A 24,297-nucleotide genomic window follows, 5' to 3' on the forward strand; every position below is an offset into this window, starting at 1 on the left:
CAATAAAAATGAAAAAAGCATATACAGAATGGGAGGAATAGAGCTAAGCAACAGTACATGTGAAAAAGACTTAGGTATACTAATAGATCATAGACTGAACATGAGTCAACAGTGTGATGCAGCAGCAAAAAAGGCAAATACAATTCTGGGATGTATTAACAGAAGCATACAGTCTAGATCACGTGAAGTCATTATCGGTCTTTACTCCTCTTTGGTCAGACCTCATCTGGAATACTGTGTACAGTTTTGGGCACCACATTTTAAAAAAGACATAGACAAACTGGAGCAAGTTCAGAGAAGAGCGACCAGAATGGTGACTGGTCTGCAAACCATGTCCTATGAGGAACGGTTGCAGGATTTGGGAATGTTTAGCTTGCAAAAAAGAAGACTGAGAGGAGACTTAATAGCTGTCTACAAATATGTCAAGGGCTGTCACATTGTAGAAGGATCATCTTTATTCTCATTTGCACAAGGAAAGACTAGAAGCAATGGGATGAAACTAAATGGGAGGAGACACAGATTAGATATTAGAAAAAACTTTTTGACAGGGTGATTAATGAGTGGAACAGGCTGCCACGAGAGGTGGTGAGTTCCCCTTCAATGGACGTCTTCAAACAGAGGCTGGACAGACATCTGTCTGAGATGATCTAGTGAATCCTGCTTTGAGCAGGGGGTTGGACCAGATGACCCAGGAGGTCCCTTCCAACTCTACCATTCTATGATTCTATGATATAATGGCATAATGTCTACGTGTAGACAAACACCCATTCTCATTTTCTATAGCGAGACAAAGACCCACCCCACTTCCTATAGAAGGACCAGGCCCCACTTTGTGTAAAGAGACAAGGCCCCACCCCCAACTTACTAGCTTCCTCGCAGCAGAGAAGATGAGTGTAAACTGCCTCAGTTACACAAATTGGAGACACCTAGAGGCCGGCACTTTGGTGGGATTTTCCAAGCTGAAAATGTAATTTTGGGTAACTACATTTTGTTAGTCATTGGCCATCAGATTAAGTTTATCGAAACAGTTGTACCATTTACTTCTTGTGTTGTTAAGACCCATGTGCTATATACTATGGGATCCCAGAGATCAGCTATTGTATGGGAACAGCATAGCATCAAGTGTTCAATTCTCTGCAGCGCCACCATTGGAGCAATACAGCATTACACATTTCCCACTGAAATTAATAACTTAACTTAAATTAATCTTTTTAATGAATGGCCATGTCAGGACCTCCAGAGATAACTAAACACTCTTTATAGCAGCTCTCCAAGGAGGACCCTCTAAATGCAATATTATGGTGAAAATGATTTTCTAACTCAGACAGCCCCTGTAAGTCTCAGGAATGCAGAACTTCCTTACGAGGAGATACCACAAGCCTCAGGACTAGGTGATAAAATCTTATCCACCTACAGGAGGAGATATAACCAGGCGATGATCCAAGTGCACGAAACAAAGCATCCATAACATCTCCTACTAAATATAGGCTCAATTACAGAACTGTGCCCCAAGCTGATGATATAATGTCCCATATTTACTAATGACTCCTACCTGGGCACACAAGAGCACCACAGCTCTGTCTACTCACAGCCTGCGTCCCCTTCAGGCCATTAAGTAATTGGATTGTATGAACCCCTATGCTGCCATATAGAGAGCTGGATAACATAAAAAGTGAGTAATTCATGTTTTCCATTGCAAAATTAAATGGACGGTAAATGTAAAACCTCAGGTCCCCACGAACTCACATACAGTCATGGTCGAAAGTGTTGGCACCCTTAAAATTGTTCCAGAAAATGAAGTATTTCTCCCAGAAAATGATTGCAATCACCCATGTTTTGTTATACACGTTTATTTGTGTGTATTGGAAGAACACAAAAAAAGAGGAAAACATTTAAATTGGACGGAATTTCACACAGAACCCCAAAAATGGGTCGGACAAAATTGTTGGCACTTTTCCAAAATTGTGGGTAAACAACTTTGTCTTAAGCAAATGATACTTGTTCATACTCACCTGTGGCACGCAACAGATGTGGGCAATATGAAAATCACTCCTAAAACCAGATAAAAAGGGGAGAAGTTGACACAATCTTTGCATGGTGTGCCTCTGTGTGCCACACTAAGATTGGAGAACAGAAAGAGGAGAGGGGAACTGTCTGAGGACTTGAGAACCAAAATTTCTGAAAAATATCAACAATCTCAAGGTTACAAGTCCATATCCAGAGATCTTGATGTTCTTTTGTCCACGGAGCGCAACATAGTCAAGAAGATTACAACTCATGGAACTTGTTATGCGCTATGCAGAGAGACCTAGCAAGACTGGCACCAAACCAGCAAAGGAGCAGCCACAGAAACACTTGGCTACAAGCTACCCAGCTAGGCGTGCCCTTGAGGGCCGGGAATACTCTTCAGCCAGCTACCAGCAAATGGAAGGTGGACTTTGGCAGAGCCCTTCCCAGACCCACCGTCGCCGGACAGCTGGCGCCTGGTGATACGGTCGGTGCCTAGTGAAGGACCAGTTGAGTACCTCTGCAAGAATCCCAGGAAGTGAACCAAGAAGAGAAAATGAGAAAATCCCTGAAAAGATAGCAACACTATTGCTAGCACCACTCACCACCACAGCACATAGGACCTGCAATAAACAGCAAAGGACTGAGCAGGGCACAGTGTTAAATAGCCCGCCTAATGATCAAGTGTTGAATACCTTCCAATCATCCCCAGACAACCACTCCCTGCTAGCTTGCACAGCAGAATGGACACAATCTCACCACTGCCTAGTGCCAGACACAGCAGCGTCCTGCGTTGCCTGGCAACCGGGGTGTAATGACTGTAACGCAGTCGTATATAAGTTTGTGTGAGATACGGTGCTGCTATGAATGACTCTGACATGTTACCAAACGAGCTTCTTTTTTTTTTTTTGATAACTTGCAATAAATGACAATATTTCTCTTCTAAACAAGGTATGGGCTACAGCAGCCAACAATCACAAATACAACTTATACAGCCTGAGAGATCCCAAGTGTCAGCTTCACAGTATGGAGAAGGACTACCCCCAGGCTATAACACTCCCAACCTTATACTGTACCGGGCCTACTCGTAGTTATACCATGACCGTGACACGTGGTCCTCTCAGGAATACAATCTTACACCCGCCTCCCGCCTTAATTACAATAGATTCCGGGTACCCTGTCTTCCCCTTGATAGAAATATATATATATATACAGTACAGACCAAAAGCTTGGACACACCTTCTCATTTAAAGATTTTTCTGTATTTTCATGACTTTGAAAATTGTACATTCACACTGAAGGCATCAAAACTATGAATTAACACATGTGGAATTATATACTTAACAAAAAAGTGTGAAACAACTGAAAATATGTCTTATATTTTAGGTTCTTCAAAGTAGCCACCTTTTGCTTTGATGTCTGCTTTGCACACTCTTGGCATTCTCTTGATGAGCTTCAAGAGGTAGTCACGGGAAATGGTCTTCCAACAATCTTGAAGGAGTTCCCAGAGATGCTTAGCACTTGTTGGCCCTTCACTCTGCGGTCCAGCTCACCCCAAACCATCTCGATTGGGTTCAGGTCTGGTGACTGTGGAGGCCAGGTCATCTGGCGTAGCACCCCATCACTCTCCTTCTTGGTCAAATAGCCCTTACACAGCCTGGAGGTGTGTTTGGGGTCATTGTTCTGTTGAAAAATAAATTATGGTCCAACTAAACGCAAACCGGATGGAATAGCATGCCACTGCAAGATGCTGTGGTAGCCATGCTGGTTCAGTATGCCTTCAATTTCGAATTAATCCCCAACAGTGTCATCAGCAAAGCACCCCCACACCATCACACCTCCTCCTCCATGCTTCACGGTGGGAACCAGGCATGTAGAGTCCATCCATTAACCTTTTCTGCGTCGCACAAAGACACGGTGGTTGGAACCAAAGATCTCAAATTTTGACTCAACAGACCAAAGCACAGATTTCCACTGGTCTAATGTCCATTCCTTGTGTTCTTTACCCCAAACAAGTCTCTTCTGCTTGTTGCCTGTCCTTAGCAGTGGTTTCCTAGCAGCTATTTTACCATGAAGGCCTGCTGCACAAAGTCTCCTCTTAACAGTTGTTGTAGAGATGTGTCTGCTGCTAGAACTCTGTGTGGCATTGACCTGGTCTCTAATCTGAGCTGCTGTTAACCTGCGATTTCTGAGGCTGGTGACTCGGATAAACTTATCCTCAGAAGCAGAGGTGACTCTTGGTCTTCCTTTCCTGGGGTGGTCCTCATGTGAGCCAGTTTCTTTGTAGCGCTTGATGGTTTTTGCAACTGCACTTTGGGACACTTTCAAAGTTTTCCCAATTTTTCGCACTGACTGACCTTCATTTCTTAAAAGTAATGATGGCCACTCGTTTTTCTTTACTTAGCTGCGTTTTTCTTGCCATAATACAAATTCTAACAGTCTATTCAGTAGGACTATCAGCTGTGTATCCACCAGACTTCTGCACAACACAACTGATGGTCCCAACCCCATTTATAAGGCAAGAAATCCCACTTATTAAACCGGACAGGGCACACCTGTGAAGTGAAAACCATTTCTGGTGACTACCTCTTGAAGCTCATCAAGAGAATGCCAAGAGTGTGCAAAGCAGTCATCAAAGCAAAAGGTGGCTACTTTGAAGAACCTTGAACATAAGACATATTTTCAGTTGTTTCACACTTTTTTGTTAAGTATATAATTCCACATGTGTTAACTCATAGTTTTGATGCCTTCAGTGTGAATGTACAATTTTCATAGTCATGAAAATACAGAAAAATCTTTAAATGAGAAGGTGTGTCCAAACTTTTGGTCTGTACTGTATATGCATAAAATATAACTGCATGTCAACGGTATAGAGACCACACACCATTATTGGATGTTCCTTAGAAGGATTTCACGGGGTGACGTCTCAGTAGCAATCATTACACACAGAGTGATCTATTCCAAGTGTTTATTTCTGTTAATGTTGATGAATATGGCTTACAGCCAATGAAAACACAAAGGTCATTATCTCAGTAAATTAGAATACTTTATAACAACAGCTTGAAAAATGTTTTTAAAATCCAAAATGTTGGCCTACTGAAATGTATGTTCAGTAAATGCCCTCAATACTTGGTCGGGCTCCTTTTGCATCAATTACTGCATCAATGCGGCAATGTGGCATGGAGGCGATCAGCCTGTGGCCCTGCTGAGGTGTTATGGAAGCCCAGGTGGCTTTGATAGCAGCCTTCAGCTCGTCTGCATTGTTGGCTCTGGGGTCTCTCATCTTCCTCTTGACAATACCCCATAGATTCTCTATAATAGATCCTCTATGGGGTTAAGGTCAGGCGAGTTTGCTGCCAATCAAGCACAGTGATACTGTTGTGTGTAAACCAGGTATTGGTATTTTTGGCAGTGTGGACAGGGGCAAAGTCCTGCTGGAGAATGACATTTCCATCTCCAAAGAGCTTGTCGGCAGAGGGAAGCATGAAGTGCTGTAAAATGTCCTGGTAGACGGCTGCCCTGACTTTGGTCTTGATAAAACATAGTGGACCTACACCAGCAGATGACATGGCTCCCCAAACCATCACTGATTGTGGAAACTTCACACTAGACCTCCAGCAGCTTGGATTGTGGCCTCTCCACTCTTCCTCCAGACTCTGGGACCTTGTGGAGTGAGTCAATGACTGCCTTCGGGACATCTGTTAAGTCAGCAGTCTTCCCCATGATTGTGGAGCCTACTGAAACAGACTAAGGGACCTTTTTAATCGCTTAGGAAGCCTTTGCAGGTGTTTTCTGTTAATTATTTTAATTTTCTGAGATAATGACTTTTGTGTTTTCATTGGCTGTAAGCCATAATCATCAACATTAACAGAAATAAACACTTAAAATAGATCACTCTGCCTGTCAAAGCAAACACATTTCCCAACTCATCAATTGCGTTATTTCCCTTTAATTGGCACACATGCGCTGGGTTGGTCCTCACCACTAATTGTACAGCTGCGTTTGCAGTATATAAGAAACACAAGCCTCCTCCCACACCAGGTCATTTTCCCCTTGAAAAAAGGTGCTATATGCACCGAAACGTGTGTAGGGGCACGGGGTACTGATCCAGCAGTGCAGAAAATCAGGGTAGGTACTTATCACATCGAGAGATTTTCTTTACATGTTTATTAACTTTTACAGCACTGGTTTAATGAGAGATTTGGACACTTATACTATGTCTAATGAAGCTTGTTTGAATCATGTACAAATAACCCCTTTTTTTCCATGAGTTAAACTTACATATAACATGCATAAATGTGATTTATGACTCATGGTAAGGGATTTAGTGTTGTGTGACCAGTGGTACTTTCTGGTCTTATTCCCTCTTCTCGTATGCACAAACATGTGAGGGGCACTGCAATGTCTTCTTTGAAGCCTATATCTGGACCTCGTCTTAACTGTATGAGGCATTGTCCTCTTGTTCTGGTGTTCATTTGAACCTAGCTCTTTTATTGTATTTGTGTGAACTTTGTCTAATAAAACTGTGTCTATTTTTTCCAAATGATTGACTTTTTGGATCTTTCTATGACTCTTATTTGGTGCGTTGTTGGTTAATTATATATTATGAGTCTTGATCCACAATGAATATTGTTGCCCTGACCCTTTTTCGGTGCCCTTTTATTTTCAGTCTGGTCTTTCTGCTTTTCACTAGTGGACTTTGCACTAAATTTATCCAAATGGTGCAAGAGGTTTGATAAATCTGGCGCAAATTAAGAGAGTTTTTTTTTTTCTCTTTTGCACCTTTTTAGAGTTAAATGTACAGTAAGAGATCCTTTCAATAAGGTTTAACACCATGACAGCGACATTTAAGGAGTTAAAATTCTGCGAATGGAACTCGCTCCATACACATCACTTACCCTCAGATGTCGGCTGTGCCACACAGCCAGCAACAGCACTGCATGAAGTGGCACTTCTTCTGTTCCCGGTATACGGCAGGTCTTGTGGGGTGTTCACGGTATATGACAGGTCTTGTGGGGTGTTCCCGGTATACAGCAGGTCTTGTGGGGTGTTTCCTATATTCGACAGGTCTTGTGGGGTGTTCCCGGTATACGGCAGGTCTTGTGGGGTGTTCCCGGTATACGGCAGGTCTTGTGGTGTGTTCCCGGTATACAGCAGGTCTTGTGGGGTGTTTCCTATATAAGGCAGGTCTTGTGCGGTGTTCACGGTATATGACAGGTCTTGTGGGGTGTTCACGGTATATGACCGGTCTTTTGGGGTGTTCCCTGTACATGGCAGGTCTTGTAGTGTATACCCAGTATACAGCAGGTCTTGTGGGGTGTTCCCAGTATACAGCAGGTCTTGTGGGGTGTTCCCGGTATACAGCAGGTCTTGTGGGGTGTTCTCGGTACACTGCAGGTCTTGTGGGGTGTTCCCAGTATACAGCAGGTCTTGTAGGGTGTTTCCGGTATACGGCAGGTCTTGTCGGGGGTTCTCGGTATACGGCAGGGCTTGTGGGGTGTTCCCAGTATATGTAAGGTCTTGTGGGGTGGTCCTAGTATACGGCAGGTCGTGTGGTGTGTGCCCAGTATACAGTAGGTTTTGTGGGGTGTTCCCAGTATATTTAAGGTCTTGTGGGGTGTTCCCGGCATGCGGCAGGTCTTGTGGGGTGTTCCCAGTATATTTAAGGTCTTGTGGGGTGTTCCCGGTATATGGCAGGTCTTGTGGGGTGTTCCCAGTATACGGCAGGTCTTGTGGGGTGTTTCCTATATATGGCAGGTCTTGTGCGGTGTTCACGGTACATGACAGGTCTTGTGGGGTGTTCCCAGTATACATCAGGTCTTGTGGGGTGTTCTCGGTATACTGCAGGTCTTGTGGGGTGTTCTCGGTACACTGCAGGTCTTGTGGGGTGTTCCCAGTATACAGCAGGTCTTGTAGGGTGTTCCCGGTATACGGCAGGTCTTGTGGGGGGTTCTCGGTATACAGCAGGGCTTGTGGGGTGTTCCCACTATATGTAAGGTCTTGTGGGGTGTTCCCGGTATACGGCAGGTCTTGTGGGGTGTTCCCGGTATACGGCAGGTCTTGTGGTGTGTTCCCGGTATACAGCAGGTCTTGTGGGGTGTTTCCTATATAAGGCAGGTCTTGTGCGGTGTTCACGGTATATGACAGGTCTTGTGGGGTGTTCACGGTATATGACCGGTCTTTTGGGGTGTTCCCTGTACATGGCAGGTCTTGTAGTGTATACCCAGTATACAGCAGGTCTTGTGGGGTGTTCCCAGTATACAGCAGGTCTTGTGGGGTGTTCCCGGTATACAGCAGGTCTTGTGGGGTGTTCTCGGTACACTGCAGGTCTTGTGGGGTGTTCCCAGTATACAGCAGGTCTTGTAGGGTGTTCCCGGTATACGGCAGGTCTTGTCGGGGGTTCTCGGTATACGGCAGGGCTTGTGGGGTGTTCCCAGTATATGTAAGGTCTTGTGGGGTGGTCCTAGTATACGGCAGGTCGTGTGGTGTGTGCCCAGTATACAGTAGGTTTTGTGGGGTGTTCCCAGTATATTTAAGGTCTTGTGGGGTGTTCCCGGCATGCGGCAGGTCTTGTGGGGTGTTCCCAGTATATTTAAGGTCTTGTGGGGTGTTCCCGGTATATGGCAGGTCTTGTGGGGTGTTCCCAGTATACGGCAGGTCTTGTGGGGTGTTTCCTATATATGGCAGGTCTTGTGCGGTGTTCACGGTACATGACAGGTCTTGTGGGGTGTTCCCAGTATACATCAGGTCTTGTGGGGTGTTCTTGGTATATGGCAGGTCTTGTGGGGTGTTCCCGGTATACTGCAGGTCTTGTGGGGTGTTCTCGGTACACTGCAGGTCTTGTGAGGTGTTCCCAGTATACAGCAGGTCTTGTAGGGTGTTCCCGGTATACGGCAGGTCTTGTAGGGGGTTCTCGGTATACAGCAGGGCTTGTGGGGTGTTCCCACTATATGTAAGGTCTTGTGGGGTGGTCCTAGTATACAGCAGCTCTTGTGAGGTATTCCCGGTATACAGCAGCTCTTGTGGGGTGTTCCCGGTATACAGCAGGTCTTGTGGGGTGTTCTCGGTACACTGCAGGTCTTGTGGGGTGTTTCCGGTATACAGCAGGTCTTGTAGGGTGTTCCCGGTATACGGCAGGTCTTGTGGGGGGTTCTCGGTATACGGCAGGGCTTGTGGTGTGTTCCCACTATATGTAAGGTCGTGTGGGGTGGTCCTAGTATACGACAGGTCGTGTGGTGTGTGCCCAGTATACAGCAGGTCTTGTGGGGTGTGCCCAGTATACAGCAGGCTTTGTGGGGTGTTCCCAGTATATTTAAGGTCTTGTGGGGTGTTCCCGGCATGCGGCAGGTCTTGTGGGGTGTGCCCAGTATACAGCAGGTCTTGTGGGGTGTGCCCAGTATATTTAAGGTCTTGTGGGGTGTTCCCGGCATGCGGCAGGTCTTGTGCGGTGTTCCCGGTATACGGCAGGTCTTGTGGGGTGTTCCCGGCATGCGGCAGGTCTTGTGGGGTGTGCCCAGTATACAGCAGGTCTTGTGGGGTGTGCCCAGTATATTTAAGGTCTTGTGGGGTGTTCCCGGTATACGGCAGGTCTTGTGGGGTGTTCCCGGCATGCGGCAGGTCTTGTGGGGTGTTCTCAGTATATGGTGGGTCTTGTGGTGTGCTCTTGATATTCAGTAAGTCCTGCTCCATATATTTAGTGAGAACGCGCTGCCTGTTGCTAAGGCGTTAAAATGTCGTACATAATTCTTCAACAATTAGACAGATTACTGTATGTCTGACACAGGTACTAAAGTAACATTGCACAAATATCTTGTGACATTTCAAAAAGTCATAAATGGTGAATTAGCTGAAAACATCCTGATGGTGTAAAAATAGTGCAAAAGCCATAATGACTTTAGTACAAAAAATATAAATGCTTAAATTGCAAAAGTGCAAAAATGAATGCTGAATCGGGGGCTAAATGTTTCCATTCACTGAGAGTCAGCAGAGATGGTCGGCCCCACGTCTGGCACATAGTAGTTGGTAGTAAACAGAAGGCTGGTGTGGAGGAGGGAGGTTTTGCCGTCGTCAGCGCACTTCCACCCACCAGCCTCCATGCAAGCACATAGGAATAAAGCAGAATGAGCTGCGGCGCAGCAGCGCTGGCGCCTGAGGGATGGAGACATGCGGCTTCACGTCCCACACAGCCGTGTACCAGCCTCTGTGATAGCTGGGTCTCTCCTCTACACCATCCACTCGTCTTTCTTCAAAAGAGCAGGAGAGAAAAGAATTATAACAAGCAGGTGCCGTATGTGAGGGCTGTAACAACGGTCACCAGACACAGCGCCACACCTGGCCACAGGGTCTTTGTGGTAATGCAAATTAGTTCCATTGCAGTGGAAAGAGCTGAGTGGCAAAACCACACAACCTGTGAGCCATAAAGGTGGGTATTTTTTTTGCAGAAAGCAGTCGTATTTTTCCAGTTCTGTACAACAAATGCAAGTGACATCCCTGTGATGAGGGGAAGCTGCTACAGTATAGGTGTAATACACACAAGACGGAGCAAAGGATCAGGACATACACCGCAGTCATTCACTACAGGGTTCTCATGCAGTCCCCTCCCCCAGTGTATAACATCCAGCCCCTCCCCCAGTGTATAACATCTGACCCCTCCCCCAGTGTATAACATCTGACCCCTCCCCCAGTGTATAACATCTGACCCCTCCCCCAGTGTATAACATCTGACCCCTCCCCCAGTGTATAACATCCAGCCCCTCCCCCAGTGTATAACATCTGACCCCTCCCCCAGTGTATAACATCTGACCCCTCCCCCAGTGTATAACATCCAGCCCCTCCCCTAGTGTATAACATCTGACCCCTCCCCCAGTGCATAACATCTGACCCCTCCCCCAGTGCATAACATCTGACCCCTCCCCCAGTGTATAACATCTGACCCCTCCCCCAGTGTTTAACATCTGACCCCTCCCCTAGTGTATAACATCTGGCCCCTCCCCTAGTGTATAACATCTGACCCCTCCCCCAGTGTATAACATCCGGCCCCTCCCCTACTGTATAACATCTGACCCCTCCCCTAGTGTATAACATCTGACCCTGACCCCTCCCCCAGTGTATAACATCTGACCCGTCCCCCAGTGTATAACATCCAGCCCCTCCCCTAGTGTATAACATCTGACCCCTCCCCCAGTGCATAACATCTGACCCCTCCCCCAGTGTATAACATCTGACCCCTCCCCCAGTGTATAACATCCAGCCCCTCCCCCAGTGCATAACATCTGACCCCTCCCCCAGTGCATAACATCTGACCCCTCCCCCAGTGTATAACATCTGCCCCCCCCCCAGTGTATAACATCCGGCACCTCCCCCAGTGTATAACACCTGACCCCTCCCCCAGTGTATAACATCTGGCCCCCCCCAGTGTATAACATCTGACCCCTCCCTCAGTGTATAACATCTGACCCCTCCCTCAGTGTATAACATCTGACCCCTCCCCCAGTGTATAACATCTGACCCCTCCCCCAGTGTATAACATCTGACCCCTCCCCCAGTGTATAACATATGACCCCTCCCCCAGTATATAACATCTGGCCCCTCCCCCCAGTGTATAACATCTGCCCCCCCCAGTGTATAACATCTGGCCCCTCCCCCAGTATATAACATCTAGCCCCTCCCCCAGTGTATAACATCTGACCCCTCCCCCCAGTGTATAACATCTGACCCCTCCCCAGTGTATAACATCCGGCACCTCCCCCAGTGTATAACATCTGACCCTTCCCCCAGTGTATAACATCTGACCCCTCCCCCCGTGTATAACATCTGACCCCTCCCCCAGTGTATAACATCTGGCCCCTCCCCCCAGTGTATAACATCTGACCCCTCCCCAGTGTATAATATCCGGCACCTCCCCCAGTGTATAACATCTGACCCCTCCCCCAGTGTATAACATCTGACCCCTCCCCCAGTGTATAACATCTGACCCCTCCCCCAGTGTATAACATCTGCCCCCTCCCCCAGTGTATAACATCTGGCACCTCCCCCAGTGTATAACATATGGCCCCTCCCCCAGTGTATAACATCTGGCCCCTTCCCCAGTGTATAACATCTGACCCCTCCCCCAGTGTATAACATCTGACCCCTCCCCCAGTGTATAACATCTGGCACCTCCCCCAGTGTATAACATCTGGCACCTCCCCCAGTGTATAACATCTGGGCCCTCCCCCAGTGTATAACATCCGGCACCTCCCCCAGTGTATAACATCTGGCACCTCCCCCAGTGTATAACATCTGACCCCTCCCCCAGTGTATAACATCTGACCCCTCCCCTAGTGTATAACATCTGGCCCCCCCCCAGTGTATAACATCCGGCCCCCCCCAGTGTATAACATCCGGCCCCCCCCCAGTGTATAACATCTGACCCCTCCCCCAGTGTATAACATCTGACCCCTCCCCCAGTGTATAACATCTGACCCCTCCCCCAGTGTATAACATCTGACCCCTCCCCCAGTATATAACATCTGGCCCCTCCCCCAGTGTATAACATCTGACCCCTCCCCCAGTGTATAACATCTGGCCCCTCCCCTAGTGTATAACATCTGGCCCCTCCCCCCAGTGTATAACATCTGACCCCTCCCCAGTGTATAATATCCGGCACCTCCCCCAGTGTATAACATCTGACCCCTCCCCCAGTGTATAACATCTGCCCCCTCCCCCAGTGTATAACATCTGACCCCTCCCCCAGTGTATAACATCTGGCCCCTCCCCCCAGTGTATAACATCCGGCCCCTCCCCCAGCGTATAACATCCGGCACCTCCCCCAGTGTATAACATCTGACCCCTCCCCCAGTGTATAACATCTGGCCCCTCCCCCAGTGTATAACATCTGGCCCCTCCCCCCAGTGTATAACATCCGGCCCCTCCCCCAGTGTATAACATCCGGCACCTCCCCCAGTGTATAACATCTGGCCCCTCCCCCAGTGTATAACATCTGGCCCCTCCCCAGTGTATAACATCTGACCCCTCCCCCAGTGTATAACATCTGGCCCCTCCCCCAGTGTATAACATCTGGCCCCTCCCCCCAGTGTATAACATCCGGCCCCTCCCCCAGTGTATAACATCCGGCACCTCCCCCAGTGTATAACATCCGACCCCTCCCCCAGTGTATAACATCTGGCCCCTCCCCCAGTGTATAACATCTGGCCCCTCCCCCCAGTGTATAACATCCGGCCCCTCCCCCAGTGTATAACATCCGGCACCTCCCCCAGTGTATAACATCTGGCCCCTCCCCCAGTGTATAACATCTGGCCCCTCCCCAGTGTATAACATCTGACCCCTCCCCCAGTGTATAACATCTGGCCCCTCCCCCAGTGTATAACATCTGGCCCCTCCCCCAGGGTATAACATCCGGCCCCTCCCCCAGTGTATAACATCCAGCCCCTCCCCCAGTGTATAACATCCAGCCCCTCCCCCAGTGTATAACATCCAGCCCCTCCCCCAGTGTATAACATCCAGCCCCTCCCCCAGAGTATAACATCCAGCCCCTCCCCTAGTGTATAACATCTGACCCCTCCCCCAGTGTATAACATCTGACCCCTCCCCCAGTGTATAACATATGACCCCTCCCCCAGTGTATAACATATGACCCCTCCCCCAGTGTATAACATCCAGCCCCTCCCCCAGTGTATAACATCTGACCCCTCCCCCAGTGTATAACATATGACCCCTCCCCCCAGTGTATAACATCTGACCTCTCCCCCAGTGTATAACATCTGACCCCTCCCCTAGTGTATAAAATCTGACCCCTCCCCTAGTGTATAACATCTGACCTCTCCCCCAGTGTATAACATCTGACCCCTCCCCTAGTGTATAACATCTGACCCCTCCCCCAGTGTATAACATATGACCCCTCCCGCCAGTGTATAACATCTGACCTCTCCCCAGTATATAACATCCGACCCCTCCCCAGTGTATAACACATGACCCCTCCCCCCAGTGTATAACATCTGACCCCTCCCCCAGTGTATAACATCTGACCCCTCCCCTAGTGTATAACATCTGACCCCTCCCCCAGTGTATAACAACTAGCCCCTCCCCTAGTGTATAACATCTGACGCCTCCCCTAGAGTATAACATCTGACCCCTCCCCCAGTGTATAACATCTGACCCGTCCCCCAGTGTATAACATCTGACCCCTCCCCCAGTGTATAACATCTGACCCCTCCCCCAGTGCATAACATCTGACCCCTCCCCCAGTGCATAACATCTGACCCCTCCCCCAGTGCATAACATCTGACCCCTCCCCCAGTGTATAACATCTGACCCCTCCCCCAGTGTTTAACATCTGACCCCTCCCCTAGTGTATAACATCTGGCCCCTCCCCTAGTGTATAACATCTGACCCCTCCCCCAATGTATAACATCTGACCCCTCCCCCAGTGTATAACATCTGGCCCCTCCCCTACTGTATAACATCTGACCCCTCCCCTAGTGTATAACATCTGACCCTGACCCCTCCCCCAGTGTATAACATCTGACCCGTCCCCCAGTGTATAACATCTGGCCCCTCCCCCAGTGTATAACATCTGACCCCTCCCCCAGTGTATAACATCTGACCCCTTCCCCAGTGCATAACATCTGACCCCTCCCCCAGTGCATAACATCTGACCCCTCCCCCCAGTGTATAACATCTGACCCCTCCCCCTGTGCATAACATCTGACCCCTCCCCCAGTATATAACATCTGGCCCCTCCCCCCAGTGTATAACATCTGAACCCTCCCCCAGTGTATAACATCTGAACCCTCCCCCAGTGTATAACATCTGACCCCTCCCCCAGTGTATAACATCTGACCCCTCCCCCAGTATATAACATCTGGCCCCTCCCCCCAGTGTATAACATCTGAACCCTCCCCCAGTGTATAACATCTGACCCCTCCCCTAGTGTATAACATCTGACCCCTCCCCTAGTGTATAACATCTGACCCCTCCCCCAGTGTATAACATCTGACCCTTCCCCCAGTGTATAACATATGGCCCCTCCCCCAGTGTATAACATCTGACCCCTCCCCCCAGTGTATAACATCTGACCCCTCCCCCCAGTGTATAACATATGGCCCCTCCCCCAGTATATAACATATGGCCTCTTCCCCAGTGTATAACATCTGACCCCTCCCCCAGTGTATAACATCTGACCCCTCCCCCAGTATATAACATATGGCCCCTCCCCCCAGTGTATAACATCTAACCCCTCCCCCAGTGTATAACATCTGGCCCCTCACCCAGTGTATAACATCTGACCCCTCCCCCAGTGTATAACATCTGACCCCTCCCCCAGTGTATAACAACTAGCCCCTCCCACCAGTGTATAACATCTGCCCCCCAGTGTATAACATCTGACCCCTCCCCCCAGTGTATAACATATGGCCCCTCCCCCCAGTGTATAACATCTGGCCCCTCCCCCAGTCTATAACATCTGGCCCCTCCCCCAGTGTATAACATCTGACCCCTCCCCCAGTGTATAACATCTGACCCCTCCCCCAGTGTATAACATATGGCCCCTCCCCCCAGTGTATAACATCTGGTCCCTCCCCCAGTGTATAACATCTGACCCCTCCCCCAGTGCATAACATCTGACCCCTCCCCCCAGTGTATAACATCTGATTCCTCCTCCCAGTGTATAACATCTGACCCCTCCCCCCAGTGTATAACATATGGCCCCTCCCCCAGTATATAACATATGGCCTCTTCCCCAGTGTATAACATCTGACCCCTCCCCCAGTGTATAACATCTGACCCCTCCCCCAGTATATAACATATGGCCCCTCCCCCCAGTGTATAACATCTAACCCCTCCCCCAGTGTATAACATCTGGCCCCTCACCCAGTGTATAACATCTGACCCCTCCCCCAGTGTATAACATCTGACCCCTCCCCCAGTGTATAACAACTAGCCCCTCCCACCAGTGTATAACATCTGCCCCCCAGTGTATAACATCTGACCCCTCCCCCAGTGTATAACATATGGCCCCTCCCCCCAGTGTATAACATATGGCCCCTCCCCCCAGTGTATAACATCTGGTCCCTCCCCCAGTGTATAACATCTGACCCCTCCCCCCAGTGTATAACATCTGACCCCTCCCCCCAGTGTATAACATCTGACCCCTCCCCCCAGTGTATAACATCTGGCCCCCCCAGTGTATAACATCCGGCACCTCCCCCAGTGTATAACATCTGACCCCTCCCCCAGTGTATAACATCCGGCACCTCCCCCAGTGTATAACATCCGGCCCCTCCCCCAGTGTATAACATCCGGCACCTCCCCCAGTGTATAACATCTGACCCCTCCCCCAGTGTATAACATCCGGCACCTCCCCCAGTGTATAACATCCGGCCCCTCCCCCAGTGTATAACATCCGGCCCCTCCCCCAGTGTATAACATCCGGCCCCTCCCCCAGTGTATAACATCCGGCACCTCCCCCAGTGTATAACATCTGACCCCTCCCCCAGTGTATAACATCCGGCACCTCCCCCAGTGTATAACATCCGGCACCTCCCCCAGTGTATAACATCCGGCCCCTCCCCCAGTGTATAACATCCGGCCCCTCCCCCAGTGTATAACATCCGGCACCTCCCCCAGTGTATAACATCTGACCCCTCCCCTAGTGTATAACATCCGGCCCCTCCCCCAGTGTATAACATCCGGCACCTCCCCCAGTGTATAACATCTGACCCCTCCCCTAGTGTATAACATCCGGCCCCTCCCCCAGTGTATAACATCCGGCACCTCCCCCAGTGTATAACATCTGACCCCTCCCCTAGTGTATAACATCCGGCACCTCCCCCAGTGTATAACATCCGGCACCTCCCCCAGTGTATAACATCCGGCACCTCCCCCAGTGTATAACTTCTGGCCTCAGCCCCTTAGTTCCAATGATGGGAAATCTTAAGACGTTGTGGACAATTGTAGCTTCAGCTTTGTGAGAACAGTTTGGGGAAGGCCCTTTCAGTTCCCCATGACTGTGCCCAGTGCTGAAGGTCCATACAGACATGGAGGGGAGAGAACATGAGCGGCCGCACAGAGCCCGGACCTCAGCCCCATCTAACAGACCAGAGATTAGTAGTCGCTATTGGATGAGGAGTCTGCACCCCAGTGGTGTGATTAATGTAGGCTGATTATAGGGATATTAATGTACTTGTATAGACTGTTCGGGTTATGGGGGGGAATCATTAACCCATGTCTAACCTTTACTGGTAGTGGGAGGGCTGTGAGTCTCTGTGTTTCCTCCGATCTGGTGAATACTTACGCCTACTTTGTTTTGTGTAGAATTTATCTATTTTCCCAACACCGATGATAATTAATGAAGCCGAGCTCGAGAAGCACAGATGTTCAGGAAATGAGGGATCAAAATAAACGCATTTTTGGGAGCGGTCCTGCATTTTAAGTATAAGATGCTCAGCAGAAAAGTTCTTGAAGTAAAAACGAAAGAATTGAAACAGTAATTGTATCAAATGGAGGAAAAAGTCTTGTGATTTGGGACAATCTGCCGTTTTAGAGGACATTTCCAAAATGTATAACCACACTCCACCTATACAGGAAAACTATAAGAAGGTTGTAAAATACTACAGTGAGTCTCGGTGGTCCACTGTTACCACCGCAATATGATGATGTCCATAATGACACCATGTGAACTTGGCAATAAATGACGATGCTCACGGTGCTCTTTTGTTGTGGGTCGTCACGATGGCAGTCACTGGAGAGGTGCCGAACCGTACAGCTGATCATAGATCTCTTCCCACCTGTTATTAATCTGTATAATCAATGCAGGGCAGGATGGTAAGAAGATTGGGACTGGTCAACAGAGCGCAGGCAAGTGAGAAAACCACCCGACCACAAGTACTAACCACCTCTTCCACTTAGAAATGGGGCATCACCCTAGACAACCGAGAAAAGGGGCATCACCCTAGACCACCAAAAAATGGGGCATCACCCTAGTCCACCAAGAAATGGTGCATCATCCTAGGCCACCGAGAAATGGGGCATCACCCTAGTCCACCAAGAAATGGTGCATCATCCTAGGCCACAGAGAAATGGGGCATCTCCCTAGACCACCGAGAAATGGGGCATCACCCTAGTCCACCAAGAAATGGTGCATCACCCTAGGCCACAGAGAAATGGGGCATCTCCCTACACCACCGAGAAATGGGGCATCACCCTAGACCACCAAGAAATGGGGCATCACCCTAGTCCACCAAGAAATGGGGCATCAACCTAGGCCACAGAGAAATGGGGCATCTCCCTAGACCACCGAGAAATGGCGGATCACCCTAGACCACTGAGAAATGGGGCATAACCCTAGACCAACGAGAAATGGTGCATCACCCTATACCACTGAGAAATGGGGCACCACCTTAGATCACCGAGAAATGGGGCATCACCCTAGACCACCGAGAAATGGGGATCACCCTAGACCACTTAGAAATGGGGCATCACCCTAGACAACCGAGAAATGGGGCATCACCCAAGACCACCGAGAAATGGGGAATCACCCTAGACCACCGAGAAATGGGGCATCACCCTAGTCCACCGAGAAATGGGGCATCACTCTAGACCACCAAGAAATGGTGCATCATCCTAGGCCAAAGAGAAATGGGGCATCACCCTAGACCACCGAGAAATGGCGTATCACCCTAGACCAGCAAGAAATGGGGCATCAACCTAGACCAACAAGAAATGGTGCATCATCCTAGACCACAGAGAAATATGGAATTACCCTAGACCCCAGAAAATTGGGGCATTACCCTAGACCACCAAGAAATGGGGCATTACCCTAGACCACTGAAGTGGGGCATCACCCCAGACCACAAAAAATGTCGCATCATCCTAGACTACCAAGAAATGGGACAGCACCCTAGATCACCGAGAAATGGCGAGTCACCCTAGACCACCAAGAAATGGGGCATCACTCTAGACCATTGAGAAATGGGGCATCACCCTAGACCACAGAGAAATGGGCATCACCCTAGACCACTTAGAAATGGGGCATCACCCTAGACCACCGAGAAGTGGGGCATCACCCTAGACCGAGAAATGGGGCATCACCCTAGAGCACAAGAAATGTGGAATTACCCCAGAACATCAAGAAAGGGGGCATTACCCTAGACCATCAAGAAATGGTGCATCATCCTAGATCACTACGAAATGGGGCATCGCTCAAGAACACCAAAACATGGAGCATCACCCTAGACCACCAAGAAATGGGGTATCACCCTAGACCACCAAAGATGCATCACCCTAGACCACCGAAAAATAGGGCATCACCATCAGGAGATGAAATATGAATCCATTTATCTTCCCTAGACCATCAAAGAAGGGGTACTACCCACAGACACCGAAACTAGCAATATTAACCCCACCAGTACCCAAGACCATCAGGAGAATTTTAAGTAGTCTGAAATATATTTCTTTTCTCTTATTTTCCATTAATTGAACCTGGGTGTGTGTTATAGTCTAAAAATGTTAATACACCTGCATCATCTGGTGTTTATTACTCCTGCTCATCTTTTACTATAGATCACTCATGAAGAAATTCTGACCCACTTTTCTACTCCAGACAACCAAAAAAGGTATTACCCTAAACAAACAGGAAATCAAATATGAACCCATTATTCTACCCAATACCAATCCTGAAGGCGGCACTACCCCAGAACTAGTGATATTAGGCCCTGTAGTATCCCTAGACCAGGGTTCCCCAACTCCAGTCCTCAAGGCCACCAACAGGTCATGTTTTCAGGGTATTGCTCATGTGATAATTGCATCACCTGCACAGGCCATAATCCAATCACCTGTGTAATAGTAAGGAAATCCTGAAAACATGACCTGTTGGTGGCCTTGAGGACTGGAGTTGGGGAACCCTGCCCTAGACCACCACGGAAGTTAATATGAAAAAAGTAGAATATTTTAAACAAGGTTTCTGTTGTCTGAATCTGGATATGTATTATAGGCCAAAAAATATGGTGCGTGCTTTATCTGGTGGTCATTTGTTCCTGCCCACCTGGTATTAACCCTAAAATTTAAATCAAGACCGCCAGGGAATAAATTATGACTCACTCTTCTATCAAAGACCACCATGAAAGAAACCATAAGGCTATGTGCCCACGATGCAGAAATGCTCTGGATTTTTTCCTGAGCGTTTCTGCATCTCCCTGGCAGAAAAAACGCATGCGGATTGTACATGCGGATTGTACATGCGGATTGTACATGCGGATTATACATGCGTTTTCCTGCCAGGGACATGCGGATGTGAAGCGTTCTTCACATGCATTTCTGCATGCGGATTGTCAAGCGCTTTCCAGGCGATTTTAGCATCACCTGGAAAGTGCTTGTCAACTTTGTCACACTCTATAAATCCATGCAAACGGCATGGATTTATATAGTGTGACCCCAAAGAATGTTAAAAAATAAACAAATAAATCTATACTTACCTTCTGATGGCCCCCGCAGTCTTGCTTTGCTCCGTCCTGGCTGCTGGCAGATCGCTGTGCACTGAAGGACCTGCCGTCACATGACTAAATGACGTCAGCGCAGGTCCTTCAGTGCACAGCGATCTGCCGGCAAGCGAAGACAAGGACACCGGGGGCATCAGATGGTAAATATAACATTTATTTTTTATTTTATTCTTTTTTTTACAGGTTCTATGGTACCTGGGTCCGGAGGAGAGTCTCCTGTCCTCCACACCTGGGTACCATCCACACATTGAAACGCAAGGAATCAGCATGTACAGATGCAGTGATGCGGATTCCATGCGTTTCAATGCAAGTCAATGGCGGCGAAAATGCCGCGCTTCCGCAAAATAATTGGTAGTGCTGCGTTTTTTTCCGCAATGATAATCCGCAGCGGAAATTTCCGCAGCATGTGCACAGCACATGCAGATTATCATTGGGGAACATGGCAGGCCTTCTACCATGCGTTTTTTAAGCGTTTCTGCAGCGTTTTTGCAGCTGCGGAAACGCTTAAAAAATGCATCGTGGGTACACAGCCTTAGAGTAATTAACAGGAAATCAAATATGAGCCCATAATGCTACACAACACCATTACTAAAGGGGGGGGGGGAAGTACCCCAGAACTAGTGTTATTAACCCCTGTCATACTGTAGAACATTAGAATAATTGAGTGAGCTAAAATATTCTACTTTTTTTTGTTTTATCTGAATCTGGTTGTGTAGTACCGTCAAAAATATTTAGTACATGTACTATCTGGTGGTCCTACCCATCAGGTATTAACATTAACCCCATGTAGTACCCTGGACCACCAGGGATTTTTTTTTACATAGTTTGAAAAAGTTTCTTTTTGTTATCTGAACCTCTGCAGTACATGCATCATCTGGTGATCATTTACTCCTGTCCGCCAGGTATGAACTACTTCCTTTACTCTAGGCCACCAGGGCATAAATTATAACCCCACTCTTCTACCCTAAACAACCAAGAAAAAATGCAATACCAATGACCACCAGGAAGTCACATATGAACCGATTCTTCTACCCTAGACCACCGATGACGGCAGCACTACCCCAGAACTACCCGTGTAGTACCCTAGACCACCAGGAAACTTTAAAACAATATCTTTTTGGGGATTTTTTTTGGATCCCGGGTGTGTTTTATCGCTTGAAAAAATACGGTACATGAAGCTTTTCCAAACGTACCCAATCCGAGTTAGATTGTTCATGTGGTACGAGGAGGTAAAGCCCTTCCTTAATATAAGGTAATACCCCCTTATAGGACACTGCGTGTGTCCTCTTGGCGTATGACGGCACCAATCTTGGCAGCAATTAACGGCAGCCTAATTAATCATTCTTCCATCATTTTTGAGTTGGCAGATTTGCAAGGTGACTAGGCGTCGTCGTCCCGCGTCCCCTCTAAGAACACACTGATGTGTATAAATAGGCGCTGATGTTCTGTGCAACGTAATTGCATAGAAAGAATTATAGGAGACGAATGCCTGGATGCGTAGGTGTGAAGTGTTTACAGGGAGGGCGGCGCAAAAAAAAGAAAAAGAATTAAAAGACGGAGAACAAAAGAGAGAAAAAAAAAGAACCACAGCGCCATCTGCTGACAGATGACAGAATATTAGGGATTTCCACAGAATATTTTACGCATTTGGTATTTGTGTTCACTATTAGGGCCCATGATAAAAGGGGTTTTCTTACTCCAGACCCTCACTATTAATCAAAACCGAAATCCGATATGAAGATTACAAGGATGTTCATCCCCTTGAATGGGGGACATGAAATACCAAGGCAGAGTAATTTTCCAGCAGCCCCCCTGGCACCCAGAACCTGAAATCCATGACCGGGCAATATATATATATATTTTTTTGTGTGCTTTAATTTTTTTTCCTCCTTTTCTTCCAAGAGCGATAACTTTTTCATTTTTACGTTATCATCGCCGTGCCAGGGCTCGTTTTTTTAGCAGGACGAGTTGTAGTTTTGAATGACACCAATCATTTTACCATGTAATAAAATAAAAAGCGGGAAAAAAAAAATTCCAAGTGCGATGAAATAGTGACAAAAAAAGTATTTATCTTTTTTTTTTTTTTTTTTACGGCATTCATAGTGCGGTAAAAACGACCTGGTAACGATTCTTCACGTCAGTGCAATTACAGCGATACAGAACTTGTATGGTTGTTTAATTATTTTTGGGACTTTATAAAAAAAATAATTATAATAATTTTTGGCTTGTTTTGCCATTTTCTGAGATCCGTACCATTAGTATTTTTCTGTATTGAGGTCAATGTGCAACTATGAGTCTGCTGGAAATCTCCATGACTTCTCTTATGCTGCACCAGTTTTCTAGAATGCGCTACCTTAGGCAATCAGACTGATTCTCACCTTGAGGCATTTATCTTTTTCCTCATCACCTAATCCGGGCATTTTTTTTTCGTGCTCCATGCAATCAGTAACACATTTGTATACACACAGATACCGAATATTGGGTGATATGCACGCAGCGAGCGGACAGGAGGTCGATCTCTATAAATCGTAGCAGCCACGAGAACTCTCAGAGGAGCAGCGAAGTGTATATAAGGAGCAGTGGCCAGCGGGTGGTCTCTTACCGTGGGGTATGGATGTGAGCAGAACACTGTGTACTTGCGGATAATGCCATTCAGCTTCAGAGGAGGGAGCCAGGAGACGAAGACGATGGAGGCGGAGGCGGCCGCAGCTTTAACTCCAGCTGTGGGACCTGGAACTGGAATAGAGAAGTAGAAGAGTGAGGGTGATGTTTCCTGAGATAGTAACATAAAAAAAGGCGCATGTTTTTCTGTGATGGGTGGGCAAAAATTTTCATTGTTTTTTTTGCAGCGTAACTATCATATAACTGTGGAGACAGGCAAAAAGTTTTCTAGTGGCGTGTATTACATGATAGAAGCTCGTCTGAGGGAAGCAGAAGCCCCCCGGAGCTGAGCCTGATACCCAGGATGTCACACCGGCGCCCTCTGGTGGTCAGAGCTGCTATTGTCACTGGTGGAACAGGATGACATTATTTCCTTTTACATGCTAAAACTAGAGCTTCACACAACCATAAAATTAAAGGGATTGTTCTAACTCAGTTGCTGATCACTGCGACCCACACCAATTCCCAGAACGGGAATGCCCAGTTAGAAAGGACTGGTGGTTACACACGTACTACCATACATTCATTAACTATGAGGCTATGCTCAGTTTTCTGTGGCAGTCTTATACACATGACCGGCCACCGCTCCATTTTAACGAGGCATTTCAAAGCCTAGATCTCAATATTTGTGAGGTCGGACTACCAGCGATCAGCAAGGTATCAACCTATACTGTGAGTTGCCACCAGGGGGAGCTTACTGCAGAGATTCTCATACAGCTCCCAGACATGTCAGTGCAGCTAGCTCCCCCTGGTGGTGGCTGTCGGAATGCCTGGGTACTGTACTGCAGGGAGCTGAGGGAGGCTGATCAGTTTTCGCAATAGGTTCCATGGCAGCTGTGGGCGCAGTGAAGGCCACTTTGGTCTTCCATTTGTGCAAGATTTATGCCAATAAGCACAATACATTGCAATACAGAAGAACAGTAATCTATTATAGAATCAAACATGTGTTAGAGTGGCCATCGCCCCAACTTAGAAGTTTTAGAGATTCAGATTACAGCCGGAGAAAATAGAAGAAATACACAGGCTGGTGATTTCCAAAAAATCTCCAACAAGTTCTGGAGTGTCCGTATATTTATACCCTTCATAAATGGAAGTGCTCCTTCCATAAATGTAGGCGGTTCATACATGATAGCAA

General features: G+C 47.8%; 1 protein-coding gene across 3 annotated transcripts in view; it reads right to left on the reverse strand.

The window, feature by feature from the left end:
- The window catches only part of DSCAM (DS cell adhesion molecule), a 673,153-nt gene that overhangs the window by 224,401 nt on the left and 424,455 nt on the right, over positions 1–24,297 (reverse strand). For all 3 annotated transcript variants that reach the window (XM_073668460.1, XM_073668459.1, XM_073668461.1), the window contains exon 20: positions 23,104–23,237. In XM_073668460.1, coding sequence (XP_073524561.1) covers positions 23,104–23,237 — 134 coding nt within the window. The remainder of the gene's footprint in view (positions 1–23,103; positions 23,238–24,297) is intronic.

The sequence above is a fragment of the Phyllobates terribilis genome, unplaced genomic scaffold (assembly GCF_046119375.1).
Source record: "Phyllobates terribilis strain yellow unplaced genomic scaffold, ASM4611937v1 Scaffold_2__4_contigs__length_985480577, whole genome shotgun sequence".
Taxonomy (NCBI): Eukaryota; Metazoa; Chordata; class Amphibia; order Anura; family Dendrobatidae; genus Phyllobates; species Phyllobates terribilis.